General features: G+C 40.1%; 1 protein-coding gene across 2 annotated transcripts; it reads left to right on the forward strand.

Annotated features, from left to right (window-relative positions):
* Nucleotides 1-1,418: 1,418 nt before the first annotated feature.
* Nucleotides 1,419-20,870, forward strand: CB2H6orf163 (chromosome B2 C6orf163 homolog). Of its 2 annotated transcripts, XM_023254169.2 has the most exons (6): nt 1,883-2,018; nt 5,651-5,712; nt 5,875-5,969; nt 7,385-7,492; nt 12,556-12,758; nt 20,364-20,870. In XM_023254169.2, the coding sequence occupies exons 2-6, from the start codon at nt 5,676-5,678 to the stop codon at nt 20,797-20,799; spliced, it is 879 nt and encodes a 292-aa protein (XP_023109937.1). In that variant the 5' UTR covers nt 1,883-2,018; nt 5,651-5,675; the 3' UTR covers nt 20,800-20,870. The 2 variants fall into 2 exon arrangements, with proteins under 2 accessions (XP_011280773.2, XP_023109937.1); XM_011282471.3 differs by lacking the exon at nt 5,651-5,712 and having other exon boundaries at nt 1,419-2,018.
* The last annotated feature ends 634 nt before the right edge of the window (nt 20,871-21,504 follow it).

A 21,504-nucleotide genomic window follows, 5' to 3' on the forward strand; every position in this document is an offset into this window, starting at 1 on the left:
TTTTCAATCACTAAATGTGTGGTGATTTGTTTATTTTTTTTTAATTTATTTTTTATTTTTTTATATGAAATTTATTGACAAATTGGTTTCCATACAACACCCAGTGCTCATCCCAAAAGGTGCCCTCCTCAATAACCATCACCCACCCTCTCCTCCCTCCCACCCCCCATCAACCCTCAGTTTGTTCTCAGTTTGTAACAGTCTCTTATGCTTTGGCTCTCTCGCATTCTAACCTTTTTTTTTTTCCTTCCCCTCCCCCATGGGTTCCTGTTAAGTTTCTCAGGATCCACATAAGAGTGAAACCATATGGTATCTGTCTTTCTGTGTATGGCTTATTTCACTTAGCATAACACTCTCCAGTTCCATCCATGTTGCTACAAAGGGCCATATTTCATTCTTTCTCATTGCCACATAGTACTCCATTGTGTATATAAACCACAATTTCTTTATCCATTCATCAGTTGATGGACATTTAGGCTCTTTCCATAATTTGGCTATTGTTGAGAGTGCTGCTATGAACATTGGGGTACAAGTGGCCCTATGCATCAGTACTCCTGTATCCCTTGGATAAATTCCTAGCAGTGCTATTGCTGGGTCATAGGGTAGGTCTATTTTTAATTTTCTGAGGAACCTCCACACTGCTTTCCAGAGCGGCTGCACCAATTTGCATTCCCAGCAACAGTGCAAGAGGGTTCCCGTTTCTCCACATCCTCTCCAGCATCTATAGTCTCCTGATTTGTTCATTTTGGCCACTCTGACTGGCGTGAGGTGATACCTGAGTGTGGTTTTGATTTGTATTTCCCTGATAAGGAGCGACGTTGAACATCTTTTCATGTGCCTGTTGGCCATCCGGATATCTTCTTTAGAGAAGTGTCTATTCATGTTTTCTGCCCATTTCTTCACTGGGTTATTTGTTTTTCGGGTGTGGAGTTTGGTGAGCTCTTTATAGATTTTGGATACTAGCCCTTTGTCCGATATGTCATTTGCAAATATCTTTTCCCATTTCATTGGTTGCCTTTTAGTTTTGTTGGTTGTTTCCTTTGCTGTGCAGAAGCTTTTTATCTTCATAAGGTCCCAGTAATTCACTTTTGCTTTTAATTCCCTTGCCTTTGGGGATGTGTCGAGTAAGAGATTGCTTGCTACGGCTGAGGTCAGAGAGGTCTTTTCCTGCTTTCTCCTCTAAGGTTTTGATGGTTTCCTGTCTCACATTTAGGTCCTTTATCCATTTTGAGTTTATTTTTGTGAATGGTGTGAGAAAGTGGTCTAGTTTCAACCTTCTGCATGTTGCTGTCCAGTTCTCCCAGCACCATTTGTTAAAGAGACTGTCTTTTTTCCATTGGATGTTCTTTCCTGCTTTGTCAAAGATGAGTTGGCCATACGTTTGTGGGTCTAGTTCTGGAGTTTCTATTCTATTCCATTGGTCTATGTGTCTGTTTTTGTGCCATGTGTGGTGATTTGTTACAGCAGCAATAGGAAACTAGTACAGAGAGTATCTGGGAAATGAATGGCTCTACCATGCTCCCTTTCCTCATTATTTCTAGTTGCTTTTATGAGCAAAGCTTGTCTTACCTAGCAACAGTTGCTAAGTAAGTTAACAGTTTAGTGCTAAAGTCTGGAAGAGAGCCACTGCCTAAATCTTCCCAAATCCAGTGCCCATACCTTATGTGGCAAAGGCTTTTAGAACCGTTCTTTACCATTAGGCACATAACCACTACCTAATCATGGCGAATCATTTCATCCTTAACAGCCTCTAACATCATCCTAAAACCTTGATCCTCTTCTAGCTTCCTTAAACTTCCAGATTTTCTTAAAACTTTTATTTCTGATCTTAAGAGTACTTTAACTGCACATAGTAAAAGACATCTTAATTATGATCCGAAATCCGAATTACACGAGCTTTGTTTGCTGTGCTGTTTGTAATAAAATAATTCCACCAGCCCCTTTGGGGGAAACCTTCAAACGGATCCATGAATACAAGCCATTTAAGACACGCTTTTACACTCACAAAGATATACTGGGTAAGTAAATGCTGTTTTCCTTTGTTCTAATATTTGATAGCATTATGTGCTATTCTTTCTGCTATATTGACTTTTATCAGCTCTTCTGATCAAAGTTGCTTGTCTTGCAGGGGTGTCTGTTTGGCATGAAAAGAATATGGGTTGAAATCCAGCTTCTCTGTTTACCGGTTGTGTACCTTAGACAGTACACTTAGCCTCTCAGTGTGTTTCCTTATAGAGATGTTGGGAGTCCTATATTAAGTAAGGATATTAATACCTCTCTAGCAGGTTGGTTATGAGGCTTTAATGAAATATTTGTTGGCATATAATAGTAAACAGGAGTTCTATTTGCCCTGGCCCATACTTTGGCAACTTCCTTACACATAGTAGAGGAAATACCTCCAAGTAACACCTTAATAAATAGTGAAGCTATAACCTTTACTAGTAGCTGGTGACATAAACATAGGTAGCATGGAGATAACCTGAGAATATTTACTATACAAGCAAATCAGATTGTAATTACAGGTTTTCTTCTCTCCTTATCCCCATCAGAGTTTGTAGTCTGACTTTGAGCCTTAGAAATGTTTTCCTAAGGACTCTCCAGATACTTCTCTGATCCTCTCTTCCTTTATACCTGGTAAACTACTGATTTAATTTCACTCTTGATCTTTGAAAATATGAGAAACTAAAGAATGGAGAGTGTTTTGAAAAAACTACAGTACAGGGAGAGGTCAAATTGGAATCATCCTCTAAAAACATCAATACACAAACTGACTTTAACTTCTAGTAAATGTTTAGTGTGACTTATTAATTACAATCTCTGATATGATTTGGCTTTTTACACCCAGGCCAGTGGATATCCATTCTTAGATATGCATTTAATGATTGACTTCTTATGCCTTCTGAGATATCTGAATCCAGATAAGCAAAATTAAATCTAACTAGGTAGAAATTAATATTTTATATACAGTGAACTGTATTTGTCATTGACGTTTTTATTAAAAAGTTTTTTTAATGTTTATTTATTTTAGAGAGAGAGAGAGTGCACAAGTGGGGTTGGGGCAGAGAGAGAGTGGAGACACAGAATCTGAAGCAGACTCCAGGCTCTGAGCTGTCAGTGCAGAGCCCAAGGTGGGGCTCAAATCCATGAGCCGTGAGGTCATGAACTCAGCCCAAGTCGGCACTTAACCAACTGAGCCACCCCAGCATCCCTGTCATTGACTGTTAAGTCAATGTTCTTAATGAGTAAACTCAAGAGCATGTGGGAATGTCTGTATAAATGTTAAATGAATATTGCATAGTGCAGTAGTCCTCAACCCTAGCAGTGCACACAGCTTTTAAAACTTTTGTTTTTACAGGGCACCTGGGTGGCTCAGTTGGTTAAGCATCGGACTCTTGGCTTCAGCTCAGGTCGTGATGTCATGGTACATGAGTTTGAGCCCTGCCAGCGCCGAGCCTGCTTGGGATTCTCTGTCTCCCTCTCTCTCTCTGCCCCTCCCCGACTCGAGCTCCCTTTCTGTCTCTCTCTCTCTCTCAAAGTAAATAAACATTTAACAAATTTTGTTTTTACTACAAATATCTAAATACAGAGTCATTGGATTTCATATTCAACATAGACCCACTAAATTAGAACCTTCAGAATCAGGCTTCAGCATGTGTTGGTTTTTTATGTTTGTTTGTTTCATATTTTAATAGTTTTTATTTGGAAATAGTTTAAGACTCACAAGTGTTAACAACAGAGTTCCCATGTATTCCTCCAGTTTCTCTCATTGATATCTTACATAATGCTAGTATGTAGTCAAAACCAGGAAATTGCTATTGGAATAATACTATTAACTCAGGTACAGAACTTATGTGCATTTTTTTCTTGTTTCATAGTTTCATGAAATTTATCACGTGTAGGGTTGTATAACCATCACCACAATCAGGACATAGAGCTGCTCTGTCACCATAAAGGAACTCCCTTGTGTTACTCCTTACACACCCTAACCTGAACCCCTGGCAACCACTAATCTGTTCTCCATCACTATAATCTTACCCCTTTGAGATTGTTATATAAATTAAATCATATATAACTTTCAAATTGGCTTTTTTCATTCAATATAATGCCCTTGAGATCCATCCAAGTTATTCTTTGTATCAGTAGTCTTTTCTTTTTTGAGTATTTTTTTTAAAGCTATGCGGGAATCCTCTTGTACAATCAGGGTTGAGAATAATATAAAATAATGGGATTTAGGCTAAAAAAGAATAATAGCAACCCACAGTTGTATCACATTTTTATGAAATTTAATACACTGATGGCCCATGCTCAGTCACCTTTCTTCCTAGATCTTTCATAATCATATCTGCACAGTGTTGAGCCTACAAAGTGTATGTCCATCTCTACTATAGTATCCCCTGCCCTCTGTTTTTAGATTCACTGATAATCTAGTATCATAGACTCTTAATGCCACCAAACATGGATGTTCATTTGCAGGTAACAGAAACACAACTCAGACTAGACCATGCATAAAATAGAATTTCTTGGCCTTTTAACAGAGAAACCCAAGCAGGATTTGGCTCCAGGGCTTTCAGTGTAGCCACACTTGCTCTCAGTGAGTTGGCCTAATTGTTTACTCCTGCAACCAGGCTTACAGGAGAGGGGAAAAGAATAAAAGTTGTCCCAGACTGCTCTATGTGGCTGTTACCTCCAGCTTAGAAATCTCAGAGGGGGGAAAAAAAAAACTATGTTCTCCTTACATCCTTATATAAAATCCTAGAGAAGAGCCTGGTTAGCCAGGCTGGAGCATGTGCCCAATCCTGGGCTGATTATTATGGCCTGGAGGATGGGGACAATGTGATGGGACATGCAGGATGGCTGCAGTGATTTGCAGGAACCCCCCCCCCCCCCAGAACAACATGAAGTGAGAGAGGGACATTCTTGAGAAAAATGGTTTCTGTTACTGGAGGGAGAGCAGAGATACTGGGCAACCACATGTGTCTACAATGGTGTTGCCAAGCTGAGCACCATAAGAGAGACACTGCAATATAAGGCATGCTTTGTAATTTTAGGAAGTTGATTGTCAAGACCTAATCACATGAAAAGTTAATAATTCAACAAATCAAAGATGTGAGAAATAACTGGAATGAAGGGTAGGTAGCGTAAGAGGTTGGACTGGGGAGAAAGATCATTATGTGTGTGACTTGAGCACTGAAAAGGCTCGTAGCCTGCGTATAAGTCCTGAGCCACCTCTCAGAGTCCGCTCTGGCAGACAGAGATGGAGCTTGGCTGCAGGTCTCGCTCTGTGTAGTCCTAGCTATCTGTGTAGTCCTCTAACCTATGTAGGCTTTTATTTTTTTGTCCGGGTAGGGAGGCTATCATTATGGGAATATTATGTGGAAATTAAATGAGACCATTGACAGACAAGTACTAAACAGCTGCCCCCTTACTCCGCAACTGAAACGGCTAAACCACGAAGATCTGCACATGAAGAAAGAAGGTTTCAGAGTGAAGAAAGCATTTTCTGCTGCCTCTTTCCCGAGGGAGAGAACGCCAGCATCCAGAGAGGGACAGGGAGACAGGAGCAGAATAATGTGCTAATATCACTTGAATATTCCCTCACTGTCCTATTTTAGGAACACAAAATGCTCTTTCTGTCACTTTACCTCCCCAGTTGCCTATTGTATGGCCCAAGTGTGATGACAGGAACAGACTGTCTGAAGACCCAACGGTGCTGTAAGTTCCCTCTCATTAATTATGGAAAAGTGTACCCCTTTAAAGAAAAGATAGGCATCTCCTAAAAGGGTATATCTTTTAGATAACTCTAATAAATAAGTAATAGTGAAGAAGAAAAAACAGTCTGTGGATACTTGTGATTGTTTTTCCTCAAATACACAGATATTGGGGCAGATATTCTGAATAAAGAAGAGCAATTCCAAGAGGAAATACTCAAAGAACGTATTGCAAAAGCAGAAGCTGATGTGTGGGTGCAGGTAAAAGAAACTGAATATCAACCTAAATGCATCTTTAGAGTTCTTTCACTTTTTGGATTTGTCTGAAACAATAAGCAGAACTGATTTTGAATCCTGGCTATCTGTGGGACCTTGGGCAAGTTCTCCAACTCTGCAGTCTTGGCTTCTTCAAATGTAAAAGAGGAACAATAATATTCTATAGGACTGTTGAAAGAGTTCAGTGAAATAATGTCAGGTGCATAGGAGCTGCTTAGTAAGAGGCAGACACCATTAGGAGCTCCCTTCCTTCTAAATTGCTCCTATGTGTGGATGACTCCTGCTTTTTTTATTCTCATCGGCTTAAAACTTCAACAACAAAAAAAGACACCCTTGTTGATAATTGTTTATTATTGCTTAATATTTAATATGTAGACCATACATTTGTGCAGTGTGAAATACCCCTGACCAAGTGCTCTTTTTTTTCCCCAAATGCTGCATTATCGCCTACTCTCCTTGCTCTCTTCTCTCCAAAGTCCTTGATACCTTGTCCCCGTGACTGCTGAGGGTCATAGGGGCAATTTGAGTGTATTGAGGTTCATAGTCAGATCCCAGACACATAAGCAAAATCTCAATCCTCCACCTCCACTTCTTCCTGAAGAATAACATAAACGACTTCCTGAAGAGAATTATGCTCCATGAGGGCAGGACAAGCCACAGTGCTTAGAGCATTATTTCTCAGTTCCTTTATAACATAGACATCATAGCAAATGGTGTTGGAACTGTCCAGCATTAGTACCAGCACAAGCTTGGTATTAAAGTACTTTGAAAGTGCAAAATGCACCAAGTGCAAAGGATATATGAATAAAAATCTTAGTAGTCCTCTATCTTTATCAATAATAGTAAAATTCAAATTAATTGCAAACCATCAATTATACACCCTAATATAAGGCAATGCTTTTGTGAGTAATCTACAATTTGAATGTCATCATATCTAATGATCTGGGCACTCTCTTCAAATAAAATAATAGAACCTCTTTCTGAACACCTGATGCAGGGGATCTGGGATGGTGCTCAGCCTCCTTTCTCAGCAAATTCTTGCTTTGTGCATCTTTCCACTTCTCTGTATTTTCCAGATTTTCTGCGATGAGCATACATTACTTTGATAGTCAATCAAGCAAGAAATAAAGTGCCAAATAAAAGACAACCCAGCAGCTTATGCTAAAACCCTCTTTAGCAGTTCACAAAACAGTGATGTTAGCCATGTTAGGTTGGGATGTGTTAGGGCATCTCTGGCTAAGGCAGCCAGTTTTCTGGGAGAGGTTTGAGATGGGAACGGAGCAAGTGATGAGGGGCCCCATCGTGGTTGCTAATTTTCAGTAAACATGAAAAATGTATGTTAATATAAGTGTATATATTAATATATAAATATTTATAAATTTGGACTGTTTCTTTCAAAGGCTGATAAACGCCAAAAACAAGCAATCGAGAAGGCACTTGAAGAAGCAAATGACAAACACAAAATGAGTATTCAGATTCTGGAAGAAGAACATCAAAAAGACTTACAGGTTTTTATAATGGCTTGTTTGTTGTCTTTTTAAGAGTACATACATCAGTGGAAAGCTCTGGCAAAGGGAGAAGAGAAAAACAAAATCTGTAAAACCTTGATGGGTGTCTCCCGGAGGTTGGTCAGGAGACCCAGGATTTTCACAGAAGAGATGCTAGGCTCACAGATGAGAGTCAGCAGTGATGAATGGGTACAGGAGAATCTCTGATGTATTGAACCCAAACCTTGATGGGATTTCAAGGCCCAAAGGAGCCATCCTGCCTGCCTTACCCACCACATCTCTTGTGCCAGCCTCTTCTCTCTCATGGCCCTTTTCTGGGTCCTCAAACCTGAGTGTTCCACCTCCTTCCCACCTCAGGGTCTCTGTCAGAATGTCCTTCCCCCACCTCATCAGATTTAGCTCAAACATCACTACTTTACCTGAATCACTCTGCCCTTGACACCCTGTCCCCTTTTACACCCATCACTGCAGTTAAATAGACTGTGTGATTACTTGTTGAATGTCTGACCTGCACACGACTGTAGCCTCCATTAGGGCTTGTCTCTCATTACCACTCTAGCCCGGTGTCCCATACAGGGCCTTGACTTAGAAGTGCTCAAGTTGGTGCTGAATGAAGAAATAGGCTGTTTTCTTCCTTCTCCTGGGCTCTCTGATTGCATCCTTTTCCCTAAATTTGCACTTACTGCAATACCAAGAGGGACCCTGAGCTGCTACTGAATATTTCCTGCAGTGCCAAAGGTCATAAAACAAAGGGTCCTCTTTGTAACCTGTAACCTGTTCGAAAACACGATTGTAGGTAACTAGCAAACTTTCCAGGCAGAGGCCCAGGAATTCATTATTTAGTTCAGTACCTCAGTTACAAAAGCTGATCAAAGGAAAAGGATATAGAACTATTACATGTTGGCCACAGGAGGTATAGGAAAGGACATGGTATAGATGTGACAATTCATGGTCAGAGGCTGGAGGGAAAATGGCAGAAGTCTGGCCCCAGGTTTGGCCTAACTTATTAAGAACATAATTAACAAATAGTACCGGGACCACTGGCCCCATTTATTCATTGTTTCAGCAATGATCACCTACTGTATATCAGATCCTTATTTAGTCCTCAGGAAACTTGTTGGCAGCAAAGGGAGCTTTGCTTCTGGTTCCTAAAGGGTAGTGGGATCCTCCCTGCTTGGCACCAGTGGCCTGGTTCCCAAGAGGTTGGCTGCAGTGGTCCACACCCATTCCCTTTTTCAGTTCAAAACATGAAGAATGTTTCTAGCATGTCTAGGCAGGCCTACTGTTCAGCTGACATCTGCCAGGATGACCATAAGCATTTAAATACTTCTCTATCAGTTGATAGATAGCCACTCGCCAAGCTCCCTAACACCTAAGTCACCCTGGCTGCTTCCCCAGTCTCCAAGACCTCCCCCAATTAAAAGGGCTACCCCTTTAAATTGGTGGGAAACTCCAAAGCTGGACCCTGCCCCAATGCTGCAGCCAGAGTATGCACATTTAAAAATTTTTTTGTTTATTTATTTATTTTTGAGAGAGAGACAGAGTAAGCAGGGGAGGGGCAGAGAGAGAGGGAGAGAGAGAATCCCAAGCAGGCTCCTCACTGTCAGCATGGAGCCCAATGTGGGGCTCCAACTCACAAATGGTGAGATCATGACTTGAGCTAAGTCAGACACTTTACTGACTGAGCCACCCAGGTGCCCCAGTATTTTGAATATTGCTCCTGGCATTATGTTGTGCAGATAGAAGGATAATTTAGCTGTGATGCCTGTTTCAAGGAGCTCACATTGACTGTACCTCATTGTCTTTGAGTGGAGTTGATACACTTAGTGCTAAAGTAGAGGAAGTCCTAAGAAAATGGAAAGGGGAAAAGTTACAAGGGGGTTGACCTTTCTAAAATAGTTGTCTAGGGTTTGGGAACTCACATTTATACTGCCATCTCAGGACATTTTTTATATAACAAAAGAGTGATTTATCTAAGAGGGATGCATAGGATTGTTTCAACAGTAGGATACCCAGACATAGACATCAGTACTGCTTCTCAGGGGGGTGTCTATGAACCACCTGCCTCAGAATCTGTTCACCTGGGAGCTTAACATGCAGATTCCCAGGCTTCACCTGACCTGCAGAGTCAGGGGCAAGGTTTTTAACCAGCATTCTGTCTGATTCTTCTGTATATTAAAGTTTAAGATTACCAATATATAGAGCAGAAAACCAAGCCCTTCTAAAACCAAATACCATTCAATTCTGGTATGTAGAAATCACTATGTATTACTCTTTTATAACATTAAGAATTTGGCATAAGTCTCAGATGCTTGCTGTTGAGTAAAATTTCAAGATCTTACCCAATGAACAGACATTATTTTGAAAAGATTTTTATATTAACTTATTCAAATACAATAATATTAAAAAGCAAATGATGAAATGGAACCTAAGGTAAAATCAGAGTAGAAAATATAATAAAGTCAGGAGTGAATTTAAAACTTAAAATTGTATGTGTGCATGAGTTCCTGTGCAATTTTCACTATTTGGGCCTTGAGCTTTCTGGCAGTCAATGCAAAGACGAAAATTCAATGAATCACCATATCCATTAGGTAAAAACAAATCAGATAGAGAGGCCCAGATATTCCTGCATGTGATAGCTGAGAGAAACTTCTCCTAAGGGAGACGTTGTGTCATAAATGTCTGTCAAACATCTGCACAGTAAATACGATGGGTTTCATGAGGCTGTTTCTTACAATATCTCAATATATGAGCTGATTTACTCAAAATGCATTTCAGTAAAAGTAATTTAACTGGGAGGCTTTCCATTGAATAAGAACACTGCCAAATAGTCAGTCACTGAATTATTTTTGTAGCTTTAAATATATATCCCACATGCTTTGTGAGGCAGTAAAATGATTTTGCTTTTAATACATCATTACATAAAGGAAGGACTCCATTTTAGTTCTTTGAATCCAAGTTCAGAACCCAGCCAAAATAAAGGGCTGGGGTGTCATTTTTAAATTCTATGATTCAAATAAAAATATTTTATGTACTACTTCATTTATCTAAAGCTCAACCATTCAGCCAGCCCTTTCAATTACTGAGAATACACTTGAAAACCCAGAAATAATTTAAAATATCCCCTGGGAATTTAAATAAAGGCCTCTGACTACAAGACAGAAACTCAGGCTTATTACTCATAGCAGAACCTTTCCATTCCCCACTCAAATGTTATTTACACTTACTTGACAGCCTGAGCCCAACAGATGTGGCTGCTCAACTTCACAAATCCAAAATAGATTAAATGCCAGCAACTAGAAATGACAAAAAGGAGCTCACAGACAGCAGTTAGAACAGAGAGTTCTCGGCACAATAGCATGTGAAGAACAAGAAACATTACAAAAACCAGGTATCAGATCTCCAAAAGCAAAGCACTCTGGAGTCATTCATAACCGAGACAGGGAACCCAATAAACTTGAACGATTACTAAGTGTAGTACAAAGTATTTAGCTCAATACAATCATTCTCCTTTATCTACCAGCCTAGATCACCAAGAAATGTTAAAGTGTGTTCACTCTACTCTTTTTATGAAGTAAGGTAGACGTCACAGACATTTAGAAATATTTCCATTCAAAATGTTTTATTACCAAAAAGTTCTAGTCCTTTAAGAGACAAAGCCTTCTGTAGTATGGAAAACCTAGCTGGCATTTCTAAACAGCCAATGTTTCCCTTAAAAATTTTTTCTAAATACATGAACTGAGGCCACTCTGGAGAGATTCTTAAAGTTGTTTTCTGTTGTTTTATTCATTTTTTTAAAAATTTTCACCATTGAAGTAGCCAAAGTGAGAAGTTGAAGACTTTCTTTCTCTTGAAAAAAAACTGTAGTCTAACAAACATTTTAATTGTTGAGACACTTTTTTCTGCAAATCTAAAATGATTTCAGTTTCCCATGAGATGTAGAGTTCAAAAGAAAGAGAGAGAGAAAGCAAGCAGTCGTGCTCACTGTAATTAGAAGGTTGTACAGGGTGTCTGGAATGAAAATACACTGATGAATCTCTTGAAGGACCCTAGCATCACGGCCAACAATGAAGCAAGAAACTGACATTAAGAACCCTGTTTTCTGTTCCTAGTTCTTTGACTGACTCACTATGAGAAATAACTTAATTTCTTTATGCTCTCTTGTTATCCCTGAAATAGAGATACAAATTTATGTTCAAATGAATGTTTTGAAACTCTAGACAGAATTGATTGTTGCCTCCTTTCTTGCATAAAACACTCATTGCATGATTAAGTTGCTGGTTTCCTCCATGAGACAGTGAGTCCTTGAGGAGGAAGATTCTAGCCTTCTAATGTTTGTAGTGTGTGGGCCCAGCATGGTGCCTGGCACACAGTGGAGTTGGTTGGCATTTCCAGAATGGTTACAGGGTTTTCTTTGAGAATCTGTTTTTCTTGAGTCCTGGTTTGACTAGTGCCTCCTCACTTTACTTGGCCAAAGGCATCCACAGGTCCTTCTGCCCTGGAGTAATGGAGCATTTGTTCTTGTCCCTTTAGTGAACAAGAGAGGACCCCTCAACGCTAGTGAGCTGGAATGCCCAAATGGCAGGAGGACCAGCCAGCAAGCTCCTGTGACTAGAGTAATGGGCAACTGTTAGCTCTTTGAGTTCAGGCTCCCCCCGGCCCCCACACCCAGGAGACACTTTGGAGGCACAGTCATTATTTCTGTCATTTTCCAGGACTGACTTCCTAACAGAATCATATCATGTATTTCTAATTATGTGTAAAGATAATATGACACTATAGGATTTGGGGCAATCAAGGAAAAAGAGACAGACCTATTTTCCCTTTTTTCATATTCCCTTCCAATATTACCTAAATAAATATTTATGCTATATAGTTTGCACATTTCTGGTGCATCATATAAATGAAAGTTTTCCATATTATACACACTCTTCTTTTAAATCATCAGTGTTCACAGGTGCACATTCCAGCAGGTTAATGAACTATGATTTGAATAACCTCTTAGTGTGCATTTTTAGACATCAAAGCTGTAACATCTAAAGCTGTCAAACTGTTTCTCAAAGGAAATGGCAGCTAAAACCAAGATAGAGATGCACCAAAACATGGAAGATGAACTACAGAGAGAACACCTGGCTGCAGAACAACGCATGGTGCATAGAATCCAAAGGATTATGATGGAGTGCCACAGGGAGAAGGTCCAGGCTGTGGAGGAGGCCAGGGCTGAAGAGAGACAGATGGCCCAGGAGGCAATGCAGGCCCAGAAAAGGTATTCCAGAGAACACATTTGCAAATCAGTATCTTACTCTGGCCAAATCAACTTGGTGAAAGGGATAAGGTTGAGGCACATATTTCCCAGGGGCATAGAGAGAGGGAGACACAGAATCTGAAGCAGGCTCCAGGCTCTGAGCTGTCATGACAGAGCCCAACTCGGGACCCGAACACACAAAGCGCGGGATCATGACCTGTGCCAAGTCAGACACTCAACCAACTGAGCCATCCAGATGCCCCTATGTTTCTACATTTTTTAAAGTTTATTTATTTAGCTTGAGAGAGAGAGAAAAAGCACGAGTGGGGGAGGTGCAGAGAGAGAGGAAGACAGAGAATCCTTTTTTGCATAAAACATTCATTGCACGATTAAGTTGCTGGTTTCCTCCACGAGACAGTGAGTGCTCGAGGAGACTCTGAGCTGTCAGCACAGAGCCCAACGCAGGTCTCAAACTCACGAACTGTGAGATCATGACCCAGGCTGAAGTTGGATGTTTAACCGACTGAGCCACCCAGGCGCCCCTGTGTTTTTACATTTTTATTATGGAATATATCAAGCATAGAGAACAATACATAATACATTGTATAATGTGTGTGTATGTGTGTGTGGTTTAAACAAAAATAACATGAATATTCAATGACCTACCACTCATCCGAAGAGACCGAAAATTGCTAACACTTCTGAAGTTCCCACGTGAAGCTCCTCAATCATTTTTCCTTCCTCTCCACACTCTCAAGAGATAACTACCATCGTAAATAATGTGTTTTTCATTCTGATTCTCCAGTTTTAAGAGGCTAAGGAGAGAAATCAACAAATATTTCCCCATAAACACATAAAAGGCAATCTTCACATCCTCTAGCTGATATCATACACTAGCATGGATGTGTTACTTTTGGTCTTTTTCTTATTACACAAGTAATACACGCTATAAATAAAATTGACACTTTGGAAATATATAGGGCAAAACTTGTTAAGCCCTGACTTACTGCTTTCCTACCCTCTCTGTCTCCCAAGGACTTCATTTTAAATAATGGGTCTGTCTCATTCGTGCCCTTTTGATGAACTATAGCCTTATGTTTTACATAATCGCAAATACTTTTTACTTGTTTTTAAGAGTACCGAAGTAATCATTTTTTTTTAATGTTTATTTCTTGGGGCATCTGAGTAACTCAGTTGGTTAAGTAGCTGGCTTTGGCTCGGGTCATGATCTCACAGTTGGTGAGTTTGAGCCCTGCATTGGCACTGTGCTGACAGCTTGGAGCCTGAAGCCTGCTTTGGATTCTGTGTCTCCCTCTCTCTCTGCTCCACCCCCACCCCCACCCTGCTTATGCTCTGTCTCTCTCTCTCTATCAAAAATAAATAAACATTAAAAAAATTAACGTTTATTTATTTATCTTGAGAGACAGAAAGAGAGAGAGAGCAGACATGAGCACAAGCAGGAGACAGGTAAAGAGAGAGGGAGAGAGAGAATCCCAAGCAGGCGCCACCCTCAGCACAGGGCCAAATGCAGGGCTCAATCTCATGACTGTGAGATCATGACCTGAGCTGAAATCAAGAGTTGGATGCTTAACCAACTGAGCCACCCATGTGCCCCCAAAGTAACCATTATTACGGATTCAATGAACATTTGATGGAATTGGCCAGTTTTAACAGGACAACAGTCAGGATCCCTAGTGATTATTGGGACCAAGAGAAAAACCACAGTTTCCAAGTGTTAAGTGACTTGCCTAAGATCACATGGCTGCAGCAGCAGAACCAGGACTGAAATCTCTGTTTGCCATCTAGTCTAGGACTTGTCTCTTTTGCTTTGCTCTTTGACTTAACGAACAAATCGATTCGTGTGTAGTTAATGGGTAAAAATCTTCTTTGTTAGAACTGTTTAGAGCAGGGCCAAAGGTAAAGTCCTCTAAGAATCTTATTTTGCAGATAAGTAAAAATGAGGGCTGCAGCTGTGGCTGTTTCAGTGGTACCTTTCTTCATGCATAGGCTATAAATCATCATTGAGGCAGAAGAAAAAGGTAAAAGAGGATTCTGGGAGAAAGGTAGAGAAGGCGGTAACTCCCAAATGAGTTGTGGTCCAATGTGGTGAAAGGTTGTATCCTCCTCTCCCTTCTCCCCACCCTACATCTACAGGAAATCCTCTCCTCCTATAGGAGCTTCTGGAACCACTCCTCATGTACCTGCAGTGTCTGCTCCTTCCCTCACTCTGTTGCCTTCACCACCACAACCCCCCCCCCCCCCCCCCCCCCCCCCCCCGCCGCTGCCCCGGCCCTTTCTTCTCTGAGGTTTGAATAGAATATTTTCGATGACTGCCTTTTATTAAATCAGTTGACTAAAATTAGGGAACTGCCATGTCTGTTGTTTACGTGTATCCAACCGGAGTGTCCATTTTGTTCATTAATGTATTCCAAATGCCTGGAAGAGAGCTTGGCACAGGGTATGCATTCTTTAAATATTTATTAAACATGGGGGCCTGGGTGGCTCAGTTGGTAAACATCTGACTCTTGTTTTCAGCCCAGGTCATAATCTCACAGTTCATGAGTTCAAGCCCAGAGTCAGGCTCTTCACTGGCAGCATGGAGCCTACTTGGGATTCTCTCTCTCTCTCTCTCTCTCTCTCTCTCTCTCTCTGCTCCTTCCCCACTCCCTTACTGTCTCTCAAAATAAATAAAATTAAAAAATATATTTATTAAACAAAGTTTCAAATTTGTTCTAATTAGTAGAACTCACTCTGCAGTACATCAGATCTTATTTCTAGACATTGCTAGATTCCAGTGTTTCTTAGAGTATTTGCAGAAACCAATACATGGAGAAGGACAAGTGTTTAGAATTCAACTGTAGATCTTTTATTTGACTAGAAACTATCAAGACTTAAGTATTCCGAACACATACATATTATGACAAATATGTTAAATTCACAGAAAACGTTTTTGTGGACTGGGGTGATTAGATTTTAAATAGATTATCTAGGAGACACCACACTCTTTTGCTGGAAGGAAGGAGGGGAGGAAGAAAAAAAAGCAAGCAAGCAGGCAGGCAAGCTTTGCCTGGAAAGTTCTTCTAAGTGTTTTCTAGTCCAAGACAAAGGCATGAATGAAGTGGCTGCTCAGGAATTTTTGTGGTCATGGCTCTAATTCCTAATGATATCTACCTTTTATTTAACACCTAGCACATGCAAGGCCCTTTGTGTGCTTCTCACTGAATTCTTATATCCCTTCCTGAGGGATTCTATCATTCTCCATATCTTCAGATGAAAACCCTGAGACTTAAGAGAGAGACTGAGCAACCTCATTTAGAGGTCATGTAGAGAAGGTCATGTAGAGGAGAGGTGACAGAGCCTGATGTGAACCCTGGTCTATATGATACCAAAGCTTATGACCTTCCATTATACTACCCTTCTCATTTCACCAGAGCTTATAAAGTGTCTTCTGTGGATATGGTCCTGAGTTCTAGTGTGAGGAAATAAGGGTATTTCTTCAACATGTGAAGTAACTAAAGCATGGCTGCCCCACACACCAAGGCTAGATGGGCAGGTACAAAGAACATGTAAGTTCTGGGAAAGCCCTGGAAAGGTCAAGTAACAAGGGTGCAAGCTGTGTGGTGAGGTAGGTTTGTTGGAGGCAGTTAATCTTAGGTTGGGACTTGGAAGGAAGGAGATCCCATTTGTGAAAGACTAAAAAGAGTGAGGACAGAATGAGCAAACATGTAGAGGGGAAAGTGGGTAGTGTAATGATGTAGAACCAAGGGAAGGTTAAGAATGCAAATAACCCTGAGATATAAATGCACTGCTGAAGGGTGGTCTCTGGAGATGTGCCCACAACCAAACCTATATAATGCCTGTCGCCTCAGTTTGAGGGTATCACTAATCCTGAAAGACCAGCTTTCCAATTTCCTTTTATTTTTTAATTTTTAATGTTTATTTATTTTGAGAGAGAGAGAGAGACAGGCAGAGAGAGAGAGAGAGAGAGAGAGAGAGAGAGAGAAAGAGAGAGAGAATGAGTGGGGGAGGGTCAGAGAGAGAGGGAGAGAATCCTAAATAGGCTCCACGCTGTCAGTGCAGAGCTGACGTGGGGCTCAATCCTACAAACCATGAGACCATGACCTGAGCCGAAATCAAGAGTTGGATGCTTAGCCAACTGAGCCACCCAGGTGCCCTTTGGTTCCCAGCTTCTCAGGCAGATAATCAGAATATATTTTCCTTACAACACAATGGTTAAAACTGATTAAAATAGTGCCAACAGTCCTATAGTTCAAGTGAAAAAATGGATTAATAGCTTATTGTGGGCACATCAGGCAAATTTTCAACATCACCCTAAATACTTGATGACAAATGAGTTTGGGGAACAAATCCCTTTATAATTTAGGAATTGAAGAAATGGGGAAATGAAGCATTGGTTCATCCTGTCTTAAGAGAGCCAGGATTTTTACTGATAGACATAGAAAGGAGGTTGAAAAGTGTACTCTTAGCAAAATATATGGGGAAAATGAAAAGTTCACTTAATAGGTAGAAGGGAAGGAATGGACAGATATTATTCTTTAAACTTGTGAGCTATATATCTTGTACCATTTCAACAGTGTCCCCAAAAAAGTGAGAGAAGGAGCTAAGAGAGGCCCTAAAGAGCAAAGCACAAATTAATTGCTGGTATGGTTTTTCCATGCTTCATTTTTTCCCCAAGAGTCTAATGAGGTTGGATTATTATATATTAGTCTCTATTTTTTATTTAGCAATCTACGTTTTTAAAGTTTTTTTAATCTTTATTTATTTTTGAGAGACAGACTGCGAGCAGGGAAGGGGCAGAGAGAGAGGAAGACACAGAATCCAAAGTACGTTCCAGGTTCTGAGCTGTCAGCACAAAGCCTGAAGTGGGAATCAAACTCACAAAAACATGTTCATGACCTGAGCCAAAGTCAGACGCTTAACTGACTGAAACACCCAGGCACCCCAATAATCTATTTTTCTTCTCTGAGAACCCATTTTATAAAATATCAGACTGAATCATATACATACACACACACACACACACACATACACACACACACACACACACACACACACACACATATAGGACACATACTAAAACTATTCAAAAATAGTTCATTTCTGGCCAGCACTACATGTAAATATGGTATGTAATTCTGAAATTCCAAGAATAGAGCCTCATAAAATTAGAGATGACAGATAGACCCCACCACTTACAGAAAGAAGCATGAACCATTCACATCATGTCAGAGGGGCATTGGAGGTCATCGAGTTGAACCTGCCATCCCTTTTGTTGGATGCCTGCCAGGCACTGGGGAGCCTCCCGAGTGCTTCTGTAACAGGAATTTTGCAGGTGGTTGAAGTGGTTGGTTAAAATGCCGAATGCCTCTTCTTGTCATGTGCTTCCTAATGTGGATCCAAAATATGCTCAGTCTCATCCTCACATCCACACTTGGCTTCTCACTCTCTGCGTAGTGATCCTTAAGAGACTTGAGAAGAGAGAGAGATTGTCCAAGCTTTCATTTGGAGGAGAAAAGAAAAAAAACAAAAAGTACTAAGCCAGTTACTTTAGTCTTTCCTCATATGATATGATTTCTAGGCCCTCTTTTGAGAAAAAAAAATTATGGGTAATTTGTATTAAAAAATACTTAATTTAATTTTTTTTTAAGAGAGAGAGTGAGTAGGGGAGAGGGGCAGAGGGGGAGAGAGAGAGAATCTAAAGCAGGACAGGTAGTAAGTACTTAGTAAATGTTAACCCTTGTTATTAACCATAGATACAGCCTGACTGGTGGGAAAAGGGAGAAGAGAGACATAGCATTGCAGCTAGAGAGGTGAGGGGACAACTGATGTTTACCTCAAGATTGGGGAAGTTGGCCACGTTTGAAAGTCAAGTTGAAAGAATTGGAGACAATGAGAGAATTGTATCTTAGAAGAAAGCAGTTAGAAGAAGGGCAGATGCCAAGTCTTAGGAAGATTGTGTTAGACTAGGAGGTGGGGGGGGGGGAGGATTTTCATTAACAACCCTAAATATTTGAATCACATCTGTAAATTACTTGATTCTCAAATCTTTAGAGGTTCTACTCAAACTAGGTTAACCAAAGGCATCCACCAGAGTATATTGCAGCAGCTAAAAGCTTTCGACCTGGACTCAGACTGCCTAGGTTGCTCATTTTGCCACTTTACTAATTAAGTGAAATTGGGCAAATTATTTGACCTCTCCGAGCCTGTTTCCTCATCAGTAAAATAGGCGTAATAATAGATCTACCTCATGGGATTTGTTCTGAGGAAATATTGTGCAAATATATATATATATATATATATATATATATATATATATATATATATATATATATATATGGGATGTTCATTTACTTGCCTTGCCTTGGACACGGTAAGAATTCAAAACAGTTGGCTGCTATAAATTTCATATAATTAAACACATAACAACCAGAGGTCTGTGAACTCGTTCAGCAGTGGTTCTCAAAGTGTGATCCCAGGACTGCTCAGTGTCCCTAACACCCTTTCAGGGGGTTCTTGAGGTCAAAGTATTTTCTTGATAATACTAAGATGTTATTTGCCTTTTCACTCTCATTACCTCACAAGTATATAGTGGCATTTTCTATGGTTTTATGATGTGTGATGTCACAACAGATTGAAACAATATGAAAAATCCATCTTCCTTGCTTTTAAGCTAGACAAGTAAAGAGTTTACAAAAAGAAATGTGAAATTATGCCACTTTTCTCACCAATTAAAAAAAATTAAGTTTATTTATTCATTTTGAGAGAGACACAGAGCAATCAGGGGAGGGGCAGAGAGAGGGAGAGAGAGAGAATGCCAAGCAGGCTCCACACTGTTAGCACAGAGCACAAAGTGGGGCTTGAACTCATGAACCATGAGATCATGACCTGAGCCAAAACCAGAGTCAGACGCTCAACCAGCTGAGCCACCCAGGCACGCCTTCACCATTTTTTTTTATTTTGGAAAATACATTTTTCATAAAAGGTAAGTTAATTACATTTAATAGATTTAATCATACCTTACATAAATTTATGAATATTTTTTAAATGTCTCACTTTTAATTATAATACTATCAGTGCCACTAGATATAATCCATATAAACAAAAGTCGTTTGGGTTCTTTGATCATTTTAAGAGTGAAAAGGTGTTTTGAGACCAAAAGGTTCAGGCGACTATCATAGAGTATTGTTCAGATAAAACTATGAGTACAATTTCCTCCCCTCTGGCTAAAGGGAAGTGCTGGACTGATACAGAGAAATACTTTCTCTAGGGGTTTGGAACTCTGACCCTACATTTCTTCATTTTTACACATTGCATTCATATTTTTCTAGCCAGAGAGGACTCAGGTCCCTAAAACTACCAGATACTCGGCTAGTAGGCCTCGCCTTAGCCTCCAGCAGGAAACTCAGTGAGTGACCTCCCTGCTTGAAAAATATTTTTGAATTGTTGACAGTTAATGCAGTCCAAAAGCTCATTTCTACCTGCCTGTCTCAGACTGGTGGCTCATCTAAACAATGCAATAATGTCTCATCCATCTTAGGTGAAAGGCAACATCTTTTTGTTTTTAGCGGCTAACCCATCTAACTTATAAATCCATATCTTTTGTAGAATGGCCATGGAGGAACTTTTGAATACTGGTATAACAGCTATGAAGGATCAAAAGAAGAACGTGAGCCAACTGATAAAAGAAAAAGAACATGAAATGAACGTCTACTATTGTATGGCTCAGAGGCAGAAGCAAGAAGAGGTTCAGGAAGTGCTCCAAGAGGCAGAGAAGACACATCAGGCCACACTTGGAAATGTGATGGATAAGCTGGTTAACACCCAGGGGGAGCTGCTGTCCATAGTGAAACAACTAGGCATCATGACAAATTGGAAGGATTTCCTGGAGGAGGAATTGCAGGAAACAAGGGCAGCATTTCAAAAATACATCAATTATACATTTCCTAAGCTTTCACCAGGACATGCAGATTTTATTCTGCCAGAAAGAAAGAAAACACCTTCCAATCTTATTATTGAGGAGAATGAAACAACTCTTGATTAGAAGAAGTCTTTAACTGAAATTTCACTACAAAGCCATTGTTCCGAAGACTAAATAAATGAACTCAAAAACCATTTATTGATTCCCAGTTACGTGCAGGGTACAACAGGCTGTGGGCATTTTGATGGAAAACCAAAATACTCAAAAAGCACATTCCAGGCTACACTGAGTTCTAAATTTAATTGAGGAGAGAAAAAAGTAAGAGGGACCAAAACTATTTAGGAGGGGAGAAGGTTTCTTGGAAGAAGTCCAAAGAAACTTCCGTTAACTGGCTTTATTCATGTCTACATCAGACATGTAACTATTTTAGAAATTGTTGCCATTGAAAACAAGTTAAGATCATCCTTTTAGATTGTTCCCATTGTGGAGAGGTGTGTTAACGTCCAGTAAAGACTGTTTTTTGGTGAACTGCAACAGCATTGTAGGGAAAAAAAGCAATTTCCCTCAAATCCAGTAAGGTAACATTTAAATTCTGGGAGCCCTATATAAAATAATTCAGAGAGGACTCATTTATATTGGTCAGTTGTGAAAGAAAAATATATCTTTATTTATTTCTTTCTTTAAACGTTTTAGAGAGAGAGAGAGTACGTGAGTGGGGCAGAGGGGCAGAGAGGCAGAGGGAGAGACAGAATCATAAACACGTTCCACACTCAGTATGGAGCCCAGTTCAGGGCTCAATCCCAGGACCCTAGGATCATGACCTGAGCC

Source organism: Felis catus, chromosome B2, assembly GCF_018350175.1.
Source record: "Felis catus isolate Fca126 chromosome B2, F.catus_Fca126_mat1.0, whole genome shotgun sequence".
In the NCBI taxonomy this organism is placed as follows: Eukaryota; Metazoa; Chordata; class Mammalia; order Carnivora; family Felidae; genus Felis; species Felis catus.

What these genes read in the sequence shown, in the direction of transcription:
- CB2H6orf163 (XM_011282471.3), top strand. Translation starts at nt 1,871, where the DNA reads ATGATCCGAAATCCGAATTACACGAGCTTTGTTTGCTGTGCTGTTTGT. An exon ending in CACTCACAAAGATATACTGG is followed by an intron (nt 2,019 to 5,874) that starts GTAAGTAAATGC and finishes TCAAATACACAG; the next exon opens with ATATTGGGGCAGATATTCTG. An exon ending in AAGCTGATGTGTGGGTGCAG is followed by an intron (nt 5,970 to 7,384) that starts GTAAAAGAAACT and finishes TTTCTTTCAAAG; the next exon opens with GCTGATAAACGCCAAAAACA.